A 15,847-nucleotide genomic window follows, 5' to 3' on the forward strand; every position below is an offset into this window, starting at 1 on the left:
AACTTTAAAAAAAAACACCATAACGCATAAAAAATGTTATCTTTTTGCCTTATAATTTATGTTCAATTTTTTTCCTAAAAGTCACGATTAGGAATTAATTTCATAAAATATCTAGTGAAATTTTATTGGTAGATGGACTGTCACAGAACGTATAATCTAATTTGTAAGATATATTGTTCTTTCTATAAAAAAAAAAAAAAAAAAAAAAAAATCATTATTCAATGTTCCGCAAAGAGTATCTTGAATAGATATTTTTGTTAGTTATGGACATGAAAATAAATGGCAGTGATCTATTTACTTTAGTAGGATCATATCCTAAAGAGACTGTTGTAATTATTGATATAGCCTACCTATACAATACTTGTAATCAATTTTAATAAGAAACTAGTTGATCCTGCGCTGTCTACTCAGCGCATCGTTCTGTTATGACCATGAATCTCCTTTCCACTGTGCATGTCTCCTTACTGACAAAAGTAAAGGATAGGAGACTCATAAAGGAAGTGAATTGCTACCTATAGATGTTGGAATGAGTTTGTAGCAAATTTGTAGAAGTAACACGATATCAAGTGGAAATATTTTTTTCAACAAATCCATATCCGTCCGAGTATACCCTATTGGCTCTCTTGAGGCCTTTGAAGTTGCCAGCATGCAATAGGTTCTTTTTATTTAGATTTAAGCACTGCGCCTGCAATGTCAATCAACCCGCCATACATAACTTCTCTACCGGTTGCCTAATACCGTAGTTTCGGCCAGCAACAATGTTAATCTTACGGGCTCAAAAATCAAAACGGCCCCTAAAATGTTGAATAGAACAATAACGACACCGTTTTTGAAAATTTAAATGAGAACTGGATAATGTTCACAAAATTTGGAATCGACCAGTGAAAACAGCTCGTTTCTAGCACTTGTAGTTTTCGAGGTCTCATTGTCGAAACGATTGCGGACAAACATATAAACCTAGCATTTTAATATATAGACTAGCTTTACCTGCGCTCTCTACATAGCGCATTATTCACATACAAGCATGAATTTCCTTGTTATTCATCATATCTGTACATGTCCCTTTACAAACACAAGTGAAAGACGTCTTGATAAAAATTGACAAGAGATACCATAAAGGGAAGATTTTTGGCATGCGAAATATCAACTTTGGCAACTGTTGTTGCAAATACCATGCAATATTAGCCCTATTAACGCTTTCCATTGCCACCTACTTTCTCTGCTACACACAAACAAATCACTACACTGTTGCATTTGCCACATTCGTCACTACCCGTTCACGTGTTTTACTGCCCGCATCTTTCACTCTATTCGACTACCTCCCGGGCGAACCCGTCTACGTCTTGTCCACTACTAACACCCATTCGCCGTCAGTACCCAGTGGCGCTTCGGTCGCCCTTAACAACGTTTCCCAGTCGCTGAATCAACTTCTGCTGTGACCGAATACCATTCCTTCACTTCGTCGAATGTGAATCACTTCCGGGGCCTATTCCCCCGGCCCTATCGTTGTCTAGCTTTTTGCATGAAATATGTATTCCTTATCTTTGCCTTGTCTATTCATTTCCAAACATTCACATTCCTTCCACCTCCCTCGTATCCATCACGTCCTCCTGCAATTGCATCACATTAGGGGTGTTCCGGATTCCGGAATTCCGGAATACTTCGGAATGAAAATCTTAATTCCGGAATCGGAATTAAAAATTTAGTTATTCCGGAATTCCGAAATTTCGGAATTCCGTAATTCCGGAATCTCGGAATTCCGTAATTTCGGAATTCCGTAATTTCGGAATCTCGGAATTCCGTAATTTCGGAATCTCGGAATTCCGTAATTTCGGAATGTCGGAATTCCGTAATTTCGGAATCTCGGAATTCCGTAATTTCGGAATTCCGGAATCCAGGAAGTTCATTCCGAAATTTCGAAATCTCTAAATTCCGGAATTTCGGAATTCCGAAAGTTCACCTCGAAATATCGGAATTCAGGAATCTCGGAATTCCGGAAATTCAGTCAGAAATTTCGGAATTTCCAAAACTCGGAATTCCGGAATCTCGAAATTTCAGCTAGAAATTTAAATTTCAGAATATGAGGACTTCGGTTCAGCACTTCTGAATCTTTGAAATTCGAAATTCCCAATAACGGTACGTCGATCCAGCATATCGGAATGCTGAAATGTCAGCATCTGAAATCTTCAAGTAACATGATTATGAGATAGACATCAACACTCAGAAAATGTAATGATGAAACTTACTTTTTTACTCATTGTCAGTGGCGGCAATACCCGTCTTTCAGCAGAACGAAAAGAGCTGAGCAGAAGGACTCATTGAACAAAGTGTAAAGACTTCATTTACTGGTTCTTGTCTTGTTCTAATGTTCTACCCAAGGGCAGGCTCTAACATGTTTATACATCGTTGCTAGCTGGGTCACTAGTGCAATACGGATAGAGTATCGACCAGTTTCTTCCCTGCGTGGCTTCAAAATGACATATAGAAAATGAAAAACTTACAAACATGGTGAAGCCATAGATTGCGAGTTTCGTATTCATTACCTATATATTTACTTGCACACTTGAGCCGATATTCACCCTCGTACTCCTTAATGTTTAGAAGCCAGGTTCTGGATACGTAGCTGAAATGCTCATTCTGCGCACGAAGAGATTTTAGATTTTAGAAAGGCATACGACTCGGTTAGGAGAGAAATATTATACAACGTTCTTAAATAACTTGGAATACCGAGAAAGCTAATTAGATTAATTAAGATATGTTTAAATGAATCCCAAAGTAAAGTCCGGGTAGGAAAAATTTTTGTCCACGAGCTTTCACGTCGAAAATGACCTGAAACAAGGAGATGCGTTGTCGCCATTATTATTTAACTTTGTTCTGGAATACGCTATAAGGAAAATCAAAGATAGCAACCAGGGCCTAGAGTTGAACGGTATTCACCAGGTTATGGCATATGCTGATGATGTAAATTTAATAGAGGATGATAGGAGAACAATAGAAAGAAATGCAGAGATCTTATTAAACGCTTACAGGGACATGGATTTAGAAGTAAATGCAGAGAAAACTAAATACATAGAAGTGTGTCGGGACCGTAATACGGAAAATTGTGGATGCGTTAAAATATTAAATAATACTTTTGATAAAGTGGATGGTTTCAAATATCTAGGATCAATATTAACCGAGGAAAATCATATTCACGAAGACATTAAATGTCGACTAAAATCACTGAGGGAAGAACATAGACTGAAAGTATTTGAGAACAAGATCGTGAGACGAATATTGGGACCCAAGAGGAATGGGGAATAGCGGAAACTTCATAACGAGGAACTACATAATTTATACGGTCTACCCAACATTGTAGGGTCGTCAAGTCTAGGAGGCTTAGGTGGGCAGGTCATGTAGCTAGAATGGTAGAAAGTAGAAACGCTTTCAAAATCTTGACTGGAAGACCAATCGGAAAACGATCATTAGGAAGACCTAGGCGCAGATTGGAGGACAATATTAAGGTGGATCTCGCAGAGATTGGAATACAAAGTAGAAACTGGATGCAGTTAGCTAAGGATAGAAGTCAGTGGAGAGCTTTTGTGAACGCGGCATTGAACCTCCGGGTTCCATAGGCCATAGAATTAGTTAGTTAGTTTAGTCATATGTGTACCAAGTTTGGTTGAAATTGCTTCAGGTGTTCCAAAATTATGCTGGAACAAACATACATCCATTTTTATAAGACAAAGCATCTAGCTCTTCTCCCTCATAGTTTTCTTAGTTTCTATTTTCTTGTATTAGGAAAACAACTTTTCAACGAAAACATGTGGTTCGGAGCTCACATACGTAGTCGGTCCCGTAACTAGCTGATAGCAAATAGTTTTTCATAAAGTAGGTTTTGCATAATGCTATACCATAATTATGTAAATTTTGTAGATAGCATGGCACAAAAATTAATTCAATTATACCATGATACCTTTTTTAATACACAAAATGAAAACTTTCCTTAACGTCAAATGTATTTTGCGTTAATATAAAGAAGAAATAAAAATATGATAGATCTGAACTGCGGAAGATTGGAAATACAATGTAATATATTTGTAATAACTGTATTTAATATTTGTAAAAGCAGTGGAAAAATATACAATCAATCTAGCTTTCAACATAAAGTAATAATGAAACCATATCAATAGAATGTTAATCCTCTCAAATTTCTTTAATTTAAAGGAAACCTATAATTTTAGTTTCTACCGTAATTTTTTCTATCAGAGCTTTACATAATAGCGGATTCTTACTCTTATAAGTTAGGCTAGCTGTTCATAAGATCAATAAAATAAACAAACAAAAAATACCTTATTATGTTTAAAGATGTGTGTTAATGCAATATAAATTTCGTATAAATTTTCATAGATTAGAATATACATTATTACAATTAATTTACAAAAACTAAAAAAATACACATTACCTCAAATCCAATACTATCATTGTACAACATTTTAATACTTTTCTGAACACGGTACTCGCGGTTATAGAACAACCTTTATTTCGTCGGACTCTGATGTATAAAATCAGTTCTTCGATCCCGACTTGTGAGAGGATAGTTATGTTCGCGACAATTTTCAAAAGAATAAATGTTTTAAAAATTAGAAATAATATCCTATATATTTGATGGATGCCATTAAACCTGATTGTACGTGTGAATTATTTCTACTACAAAATGTTGCTTTTGAAAATTCTTTTATCCTTTCATAGCGTTTTCAGTCTGGTTAGTTTTACTAGGACATATATAAAAGGCAGAATGGAAATGTACATTAACTACAAATTAAAATAAAAAGTACTTATTATGATGAAACATAAGGAAATGTTATACAAATAATATAATAACAATATATATTACGCATATTTAATACGTAACACTAGAAAACTAAGAAAATGTTATGCTGTACAAACAACATTTTAAATACGAAATATTATGAAACTTAAGAAATATATTAATTGAAATATTATATTGAAATAATGTATTAACATTATGAAATCAAAGGAAATGTTATTTGAATAATATACAGATACATCTATGCTGTGATAATGACACTGGTAACTATGCCCTTCTCAATAGCTTAAATTTACCGTACCTTTGAAAATAAGAAAAAACAGATACAGAGACCGACAGAAGTATTGGAATATATAATTAATACTTTATTTACATTGTATGAATTATAAACAACATACATCATATTTGCTTAGTAGTGCTGAATTTGTAAACATATAAACGTTACCATTATGTGTCTCCGAAACTATATTTAAAATATCATAATGCATGTATTTAGCACACAATATATAGAGTCTACTATATTTCTCCTGCGGTCTCACTTATAGGACGACATAACGTCTCCAAACGAGTAGACACATGACTGGATGCATGCTTTATGCCCCCACCACACAGTCGTTGATTTCATACTGTGCCTCGCAACAGCAGCTCGCAATTGTAGTGTAAAGCTAAGAATTCACAAGTGACATGGTGTGTAAAGGTAAGGAGACAACAGTCGAAGAGAGAAATGTTGTAATTAATCTGTACAAACAACACAAACCCCTCTCCGAAATTGACAGTACAGTTTTCTACAGAATTCTGCTTCTTTCATCCTTCTCGAATCGAGATTTCAGAAGAGGCAAAATTTCCATTTTCATGCTTCTTTCATCTTCTTTGAGGCGGCTTCTAAGATCTGTTCACTATCTCCCTCTTCAGTCAAAAAGTCATAGAATGAAAGATGTGTTTCCTGCCTACTTGCTTTATCTTGTTATGATATATCGTCTATCAGTTGAGATTCTTCGACTTGAAAATCTTTTGAAATTTGTTCATATGATGGCCATATGTCCGACGCTGTAACAGATGTTTCTGCTGACATACTGTCACAAAGCATTTGTAAGGACGATAATAGTTAATAATTCTAATTAATAATCATAGTTAATAATTCTGTTTCTTCGTTCTGAAGGATAAGATTTTTATATATTGTTTGAGACAGAACTTTTGCTATTTTTTCTTGGCGTGTTAAAACTACCAGCATCAAAAGGAAAGTAAACAATCATCTTGTTGGCGTGCATGACGGAAGTATTTTACGCAGAAGGCCTAATGCATCTTACTCTTCTTGCAGCGCATGTCTCATTTTCCTGCTTTGACTCATAATTTGTCTGTTTCCGAAGGTCCCTGTAGCTCAAGGGCTTTGTTTACTCTAATATTCAAAGTATGGCCGAAACAACTCAAATGTTGGAAATCGCTCAAGTCAACAATGGCCTTTACAATATTGGCACTACTGTTGTTACACAACGAACATTTTCAGTTGGTATTTCCCACATATCTATACTAAAATATAAAGCCTCTAACAGATTTGATTTCGGAAAATCGGAATTCCGGAACTTCATCGCAAATATCGGAAGTTCGGAATTCCGGAATCTCGAAACAAGATCTGAAATTTCGGAAGATCGGAATTCCGGAATCCAGGACACGATACTAAATTTCGGAAGGTCGGAATTCCGGAATTTTAAAATTCCATCGGAAATTTCTAATAATCGGAATTCCGGAATTTTCGGAATTCCGGGATCTCGGAATTTCGAAATTCCGGAATTCCAAGATTCCGAAAATTCCGGAATTCCGAGATTCCAAAAATTCCGGAATTCCGAGATTCCGAAAATTCCGGAATTCCGAGATTCCGAAAATTCCGGAATTCCGAGATTCCGAAAAACGGAATTCCGAAAAATTCCGGAATTATCGACATTCCGAATTCCGGAATTGAAATCTGAATTCCGAACACCCCTACATCACACGCGTCTGTCTTTGATAAAGCCCCATCCCTGCTTCCCCCTGTGGTGGCCATTAGCAGCTAATATTTTGTATACGGTTATTTGATGGGAAGGGGCTTTTAATGCCACCAACGATTTCTTGCTTTCCCGACCTCGCACTCAGAGGGGTTCCTTGTTAGTGGTGTACCCCAAGGGTCAGCGTTATCGCCACTCCTATATATACTATATTTTCGAGATTTGCCTGTTCCTCCTGACCCTATCCACACCTTTACCTTTGCAGATGATACTGCTTACCTCGCCTGTGGGAAATCTATTCAGCATATCAATACTATACTTCAAGAGGCAATAAATAAGTTCTGTGACTGGTGTAATACTTGGCGACTCCGAACCAACTCCACTAAAACACAGGCACTTGTCATCATACCATCTGGACACACCAGTCGGAATTCGGCGCAATAGATCTCTTTTACATCTTACTATAGCTGTTACACGCATTTCCGTCACACGTACAGCTAGATATTTGGGCGTTATCTTTGATGACCATCTTTCATGGCGTGGACACCTTCAGCATCTCATAATTCTGGCACAAAATAAACTAAACCTTCTGGAGAGATAAGTCGGAACTTCCTGGGGCCTTCATCGAGAGACTGTGTTAAACACTTACAAAGTCTTTTTTGCGACCATCTAAACTCCATTGACACATTGCATGGCTTAATGCCAGTAAGAAATTCCACACCCGCCTCCAGATCATTGAAAGACATGCATTACGCCTTGCATATCGCATCAAACTGCCTAGTCCTACCCGGCTACTCTATGAGCGTATTCCATTTCCACATCTCCTTCTTCATTTAGAAAAACTGCGTGAGTTTGCAGCACATTCCATCGGTGAGTAGGTCTAGAGAAAAATACCAGCAAATGTTCCATTGCTTCCAACAAAGTCACCACCAGAATGTTAACGTGCGCAGCATGTAAGCCACAAGGTTCAATGAATTATTGTTACAAGGAACGAAGCCAAAGGACTTATATTCCGTATCAAAGTTTGAACTCCAGAATATTGCCCGGCCATTGTAGCCTGATTATCACAAGACTGGCCTCTGGAATCTTAATACCAAGCCTATCACATTGAAGTTTCTTCAGTATTTCAGCAGAAATACTCTCAGCAGTCTTTCCTTCGACAGAGATGAAATCAATAAATGCTTCTCGAACTTGAACAGAATCACGTTGTATGTCAACAAATCGAATGATTTGTGACAAGTGTTCCATATCAGAACAATCAGGAGTTTAATTAAATATAATGCTGAAGTATTTTGATTATTTCAACACTTGTTTTCTTATTGAACTTTTTCTTCACTCTAAATTTGTGGGCTGAAATGTAAATTCCTACTCCAAATAACAAGAGCAGAAATGGGGAAACCAGCTAAGCAAAAGGGTTTCGCTCGCTGAAAATTCGACTCGTAAAGGACAAAAGAATAAAGACAGAAGGAAAACAAGTGAATCAGCGACTATAGCGTCTGCATCAAAGAGCTTTTAATTAGGAACAGAATGCTAGTACCCTAATAAAGCATTATATACGTTGACCCCTTCTTTCAACCCTTCTCTTGAACTGATATATGAATAAATAAATATTGATAGTTTAGGAAGTAGGCTAGCAGACGGGGCCCCATTACCTGCATCATAAGACCTTAGAATGTAAATAACACAATATAGTTTGACTTTCATTATATTTTAATCTACACTCAGCTTTTCCTTTAAATTTCTCTGAGGTTATTAAACAGAGTGAAACTTCTATTTTATTCATATTTTAATCCAAATACATTTTTTCCTTTAAATTTCTTTGGGGCCCCAAGAGAGTAAAACTTTTATTTTATTTATTTTTCACCTACATTCAACATTTTTTAAAAAAAATCTTGGGGGACCCAAGAAAGTGAAACGTCTGTTTTATTTTTTCGCCTGTATTCAGTCGTTTCCTTTAAAATTCATTGGGGCCCCAAGAGTATGAAACATTTACTTTATTTTTCACCTATATTCAGAGCTTTTTCCTTTACATTTCTTTGGGAGCCTCCAAGATAATGAAACTTTTATTTTATTTATTTTAAATCTACATTCAGTTTTTTCTCTAAATTTCTTTCGGGTCCCCAAGAGAGTGAGGCCCGAAGCTTATAGTTTGTTTAGCTTATACGGAAATCCAGCACTGATTAGCTTTATTAGACAGATATTTCTATTGTTTCATCCGTTATTTGGTGTACTATTGATTGACAATTAATTGCGTTTACATTTAGGGAAAGTGTGGATTATAAACATTGACGGCCCTTGTACGGCTCATGCTAACAAGGTTCCTTAGTAATTATATTTTACCTACCGTCGGGGGCCCCGCACAAAGTGGGGCCCGGCGCGGGGGCACCGTTCGCCCCGCCCTTACGCCGCCACTGTAAATAAATAAATGAAATTACACCTCTTTGTCCATCCAATTTATCCTTTATTCCCCTTACGCATAACTCCACTCACAAAAGAAGGCATTCCCTTCTATGGCTTCTTGCATTGTAACCCCCCTCCCAAAAAAAAAGAAAGAAAAAAAAAGAAAAAGGCTCTTTTGTTGCATTTTAATAGATATATAAAATGAAATTCCTTATTATCATCAGTGACGACACCAGAGGTTCGGCTCTAGTGACTACATCTGCCTCCCACAACCAGGGGCGGATCCAGGAGGACTTCTGGGGGGGGGGTTGTAATACTGATACTCAAAGCTACTTTTAAGAGCTCCAAACTCTGTGATGGGTTTTATTTGTAAGAAAATAAGAAAGCTTCCTCTTCTGGGGAGGGGGGAGCGATTGCTTCCCCTTGGATCCGCCATTGTCTACAACCCAGACATTTTGTATTGTAATGTAGGTTAAGTAATATAAGACTATGCTTTCCGATATACAAATAAATTGCTGCCATCTTGTAAATTTACTATGCCTCTCCGTTTGCTCCCCAATGAAATTAAAGCTGGCGTCGTCACTGGCCACCATGATGATACAACTGCAATGCAATGAAGTAATAAATTAACATAAACATTATCTTTTGGATTTCCTGTTTCTTAAATAGCCGATTTGCGAATGATTTTATTTTTAAAAAATTACATTGCATCTGCGTAGCTGATGCGACTGATTGCACCAACCAGAACTGGCAGAAGCTGGTCTTACGACTACATGTCCAAAGTTCGGTAATTTCCCGATTTTGAGGAGAGGGGAACATTTCATAGTTGGTTTGGGAGGTGGTATATGACATTGCGACCCTATAAACTACGTGCAGTATATGCGTGGCACACAACTGAGGTAGTTGAAATTTCACCGAGTAAGAGAGGTATGTATATGCTAGAGCTATAATTTATTTGAAAATATTTGATCAAAGTATTATGTATAGCTCAGAGTGCACGGCTATACATAATATGTATAGCTCAGAGTGCCTCATATATCGTAAATATTGGCATTAATGCTATTGCCGGACAAAAAAAAAAAAAAAAAGGACATTATTTAATTTATCCACAAAATACTAGATTTTGACTTTGGCTCACTCGGTATTGATTATTGTTCGTAGTACAGTGTGGATGCATGGCATAAAAACTAGTGCATAAAACCCGAACCAACTGGTGCTAGGCAGCCACTTAAGATCACGAATGCTATCTAACCGAGTCATAAAAAGGAGCGCAGAAGGAGGGCCCAAGCGTTAGCGAGAGGGTGCTTCCCCGTAGGGAGAAGGCGCGTCAGAGATGGTAGGTATACACATAAACAAGGATGGTGAAACAATTTTTTTGTTATAAAATGCATGGCCATTGTTTTGCATAGCTTTGAGACAGATACTAAATGCTATCCAAACAAGTATCAAAATATACTAACTTAGGTTTGGTTAGATGTTCCTCTTTTCTGTACCGTAGTTTCAATTCGTTTTTACACTTACGACAAACTGTTCGCTTGTTTGGTAGACTTTTCACATAATTTCAACAACTGACACTTCTTATTTTTGTACAACTCGATAGAACTCAAACACGATATGTGACAATCTTGTAATTTACATAAAATTTCCATACTGCCTTTTTCATAAATCATAACAAGTGTACCTCTCCGCCAGGTAGTCCCTTCCGCCTCCACATATAGTGCCGCTTACAACATAAAAAATACTAACAACGACAAGTATTTTCTTAACTTCAACTGTTACTTTACCTGACTTTCACTCACTCTTCCTCACAAACCAAACAAAATTCTGCTGGAAAAAAGTTGGACCGGTGGTACAGTATTTAACCCTAAATATTTTTTGCGCAGGTCAAATTTAGGCACAGTGCTCAAAATAATAGTTAAAACATAATTATTTCACTAATTTACTTCTTATTATTCAAAATATATTTTAGAGCAACATAACAGTCTAGGTAAAGTTTAAGGAAGGAAGGGGGGGGGGAGGCTGTACAAGTAATTGTTGTATTACATTGCTTTCATGATTTGAGTAAAGACAGGTCAGGAAATATGTCATGGAAACTACAGTGGAAAAAAACGAACTTGTACTAGGTGACAATTAAAAAGCACTCATCTTATGTAGCCGAGTCAGGGCAGTGCGAAGCTGGTGGGAACGTAAGTTCTATCGTAAGGAGCAGGTTTTCACATAAAGGGGTGATGAAGAAATACGGGTTTTTGCAGTGAATTGATTTCATAAGAACTTGTAATGGCTTCGCACTAGTACCACTACTACTACTGCAACATACAGCTTTTGTATAATGTGCAGAAATAATACTATTAAAAAAAAAAAAAAAATTAATCGTCCGCAGATGGCGGTTCCGAATTAGACCCACATGAACCTGTGTTCAACGTTGTATTGCTATATTTATGTTGTTATTTTAATATACTTTACGTAGATTTACTCCACTTCTATTTCCGCCCATTCCTCCTGTTGATCACAAATATTTCTTACTTTCGTGGTTTCTTTGCTTTCCACTAAATACATATTCATTTGTATTGTATTCCTGCATAAAATTAGCATCTTCTAACTATTAAAGTGTTGCTAACTACACAGTATTCAGAAATACCAACAATTCTTTACCTTTTCATGTTTTCAACCAGCACTATAAACAACACCATACTACAGTATTTCAGAGGGAGCTGGGGCGGAGCCTCCTATCAAATACATGTGCCTGAGACATCAATAATAATAATAATAATAATAATAATAATAATAAAAACACATGCGAAAATACTTCTTTCTTGTACTAGGTTACTACATAAAAGCTGCAGTGCATAATACGAACTACTTAAAAACACAAATCTTTTCCTACTCCTTTAACCTAACCGGCATAACCGTCGGACATAAAACTCAAAAAACCAACATGTGCTAGGTGGCCAGTATAATGCACGAATACTATATAAGCGAGTCAGGGCAGAAGCGCAGTAGACGAGCCCGGGTGGTAGGGAGGTGGTGCGCCTGTAGGAAGCAAGCGCGTTTGCGACGGTGGATATATGCATAAAAGGGGATAGTGAAAAAAAAAAAAAAAGACATGTGACGTGAACCTATGCCTTGAATGTGGCACAGCTTTCCGACACTCTTGTGATTACTTTGTACACTGCCTGCTCATAGAACTTCACTTCATCATAACCTTATGGAGTACTATGCGGTAAAAAGCACACTTTCCATTTCGTATTTCTACGTTATACATGTAAGAGATCCCGACATATTTTGATTACTTGCACAATCCTATTGTGAAATCAAGTAACATAGCTGCTTGATTTCCATGGATTTAGAAATGTATGCCCCCATAGAATGGGATAGCACTTAGAAGTTTTCTCCATTTCACCACATTATTCAGATTCAACTCCCCTCTTATTACTTTTTGCTCTGCATTTCTGTATTTCTATCCATTATTGCAACATACACGTCCTAGGTCAGTAAATAAGACAATGATTTTAAAACCCTGCCATATTATACTTGGTCTATTTTGTTGCCTGTTTACCTAATATCCCATCAATACACGAACTCATATACTTCAGAATTTAACTTTGCTTTTCTCCCTGATTATTCACCCTATACTGATCATGACTTTTATTACCTTTCCTTTCATCTGATTCTGTTCATTTTTCCGTTTTTTTTATTATTATTTCGGGGCCTCCATATCCAGCAGTTAATCCGAAGAAATAATACAGTCGTTTTCGTAAGCTTATTTCAAACCTCGTGTACCACATTAATGATTTTACACTTGTAAACATAAAATACAGCTATATTACTTATTATTTAACTCTGCTGCTTGTAGAACTTGGTTCTGGCCTTTGTACCGCAGATTAGGTCTAGATGTTAAGAACTATGTTCATTTAGGATAGGATAAGTTGGATTAGTTTCAGTAAGGTTCGATATTGTGGTACCTACTCTGCAGCACTTAACCCTGTTTTTTATATCAGAATCTTGGAGGAGAAAGGACGAATCCTGAAATCGGGGTGTTGAGAAATCAAGCTGAAATTTTTGCAAGTAGATTAAGATAGATAGGGCGAATCTTTGTTTATCTTGAAACTGTGAGAAAACTAACGGCGAAGCAGGACAAAACGCGGTATCTCTGTGTTGTCCAGGCCTGTCCGCTGCGAAGGAAGAAGAATAGATTTTTCGGGTTCGCTCTTTCTCCTCCAAGGTCCTGATATGTGTCTTTCCATGGAGAATATCGAATTTTACATGTAAATTTCCCCAAATGTGGTGTGTACCGTCTTACATTCACAGTTAATGTTGAAATTTACTTGAAAATACCTGGTCCATACAGATGTAAGTGTCCCATCAAAGAAACAGTGTAAATGAATTAGTAGGAATAAATACAGATGATCTTCATTCCGTAAGAAATCGTATTTGATAAGCAGCCTTACATTCAATGTTTAATTCAGGCATGCTCAAGGGTAGTTGAGCCCCCTTAGCATATATATGTGCTCCCTCCTAGAATACCTATAATTACACATGCATTGAAATATTTGCTTTGTTCTTTTTTTTTTTTTTTTTTTTTTGAAATAACTGTTTTTTTATTTCGGAAATAAAAGTCTTAAAAGCAAAGATTTTTTTTTTTTTTTAAAAGAAAATTAGTTTTTATTTTGCCCAACGTAATTGTTCTAATTAATAAACCGCATTCTCGTATAAAGCCGAAGTTAAATGAAAACTTAGAAATTAGATACTGACGCACACAAACGCTTTACAACGTTACCTAGAGAAAAATGACAATATGTTAGTTATTACAACCGTCCAGACAATAACAAGTTGCGAGTTCTTTGTTGTGACACATTCCTGCTATTCTATTGCAATCCAGAACAGAGCCCTCTCTTGTACAAAAGTTTGAAATCAACACTGCTTACATTTCATATTTTCTTCCATGGAGATTTGCAGTAGGTTGTCAACTTTGATAGGTTAAAATGAGTGGGTGCATATGAAAGAGGACAGTATAGGATAGCAAGTTCCGTTGATGGAGTATTTCTGCACTGTGTAGGAAAGCTATATTTTATAAGTGCACTGCTCCTCCTCTGAGTCGATTACAGGTGTTATAGGATGTTTAAAATGAGTGAGTGCATATGAAAGAATATACTATTAGATATTAATTTTCGCAGGTAGAGTGTTTCTAGCACAGTGTAGGAAACTTGTATTTTATGTCTATGTGTGTATGGTTACTAGTGTGAAACCAGGATTGAAAAAATCACACAAAAGTAATTTTTGGTGTGTTTTTTTTTTATTTATTTAAATCGATTTTTTTTACTTAAATCACTTGTAGTTGATTTTTAAAAAACGGAATACAATTTAAATAATTATTTCTTAATTGGTAAACTATGAGTTTCCTGATGTATATGTTAACGTTTTTTCCAAAGTGTTTTTTACACATGACTTACTCAGCAGTAGTATGTTACTGTTCTCCCAGTATATAGAATAGGCAGTCACAGTGGTCCTCGGAATTCATTTCTCAATAATTGAATGAAATAAAAATAATTATGCTGATCTTTCTACGTATTTCTTTTTAAGCTTCTTATTCAGTAAAGAACCAAAGTAAAATATGCACATGCAGAATATGCTACCATTTTGCAAACTGAGAAAAAAATTTACATTGCGTTGCCGAGTGAATATATATCCTTTTTAAAATTTATATATACGTACTGTATATAAATTGAATGTATATTTTTATACTCCTTTCACCATAGTTTTCTGTAATGAATGGCAGTATCTTTTCCTTTAATTTTGCACAGTAATTCAAGGTAAACTTCCATGCCAGTGTGAATTGTGTATGAATATAAATATTTGATTTCAAGTTATCCGCACTCAGCATGACAAAAATAATTCAAAAATATTTTCTAATTAAGAATGGGTTTTTGTTTACTAAGATATTTTTAAAATAGTTTTTAGAAAATATTTTTCATTTTCTTCTTATTTATAGTATTAACAACTCGCTAAGATGCCTGTTCTTAGGACGGAAAAAATAGGTTTATGGCAAATATATGAAAGGTGTATTTCAACCCTCTTTTTTCACCCCACTTAAGATGCGTATTTGGATGTAATGAAAAGATACAAACCCGATTCAGCCCAAGTGTTATCTTCAGAAAATCCTTTTAAACGGCACTGTCGTTAGTGTTTGCTAAAAATCCAGCCCACTTCCTTAGAGTACGCATTTCAAACCAGGTGTAGAGCTAATGATAAATAACGGGAACTCGTGCTATGTTTAAAAATTCATTTTAAATGGTTCAACTTTATCCCTACTTTCGTAATTTTATGAATACAAATTAGAGAAATAATATACTACAGAAATGTTCCCCCTCTACAAACAGAATTTTCGAAAATCCTAAGGCACGTCTCAACTTACTTTCAATAAGGATTTTAGATGCTGAGTTCCACCTAGTTAACTTAATGGGCTCGTATACACATTTGTTATAAATTGTGAACCTCACCTCCCTTATGATATGTGTGGTGAACGTGGCAAGATAATAATCTGGCTCAATTAGGATTAGATTTCAGAGCATTCGGCATCTATGACCGTGCTAGTCCGACACGTGTGATGTCTCTCGGAGATCACATTACCTAGGGAATTGGGAAAGAAGAAAGGAATGGG

General features: G+C 36.1%; 1 protein-coding gene across 2 annotated transcripts in view; it reads left to right on the plus strand.

The window, feature by feature from the left end:
* The first annotated feature begins 9,942 nt into the window (after positions 1–9,942).
* Positions 9,943–15,847, plus strand: part of LOC145690248 (cyclic GMP-AMP synthase-like receptor) — a 103,458-nt gene continuing 97,553 nt past the window's right edge. Inside the window, exon 1 of one of the 2 annotated variants that reach the window (XM_081764963.1) lies at positions 9,943–10,116. In XM_081764963.1, the coding sequence (XP_081621089.1) occupies positions 10,035–10,116 (82 nt within the window). In that variant the 5' untranslated portion in view covers positions 9,943–10,034. Of the gene's footprint in view, positions 10,117–14,194; positions 14,318–15,847 lie in introns of those variants that run through there. The other variant, XM_081764964.1, reaches the window with a different exon arrangement.

Source organism: Thermobia domestica, chromosome 7, assembly GCF_964235325.1.
Source record: "Thermobia domestica chromosome 7, izTheDome1.hap1.1, whole genome shotgun sequence".
Taxonomy (NCBI): Eukaryota; Metazoa; Arthropoda; class Insecta; order Zygentoma; family Lepismatidae; genus Thermobia; species Thermobia domestica.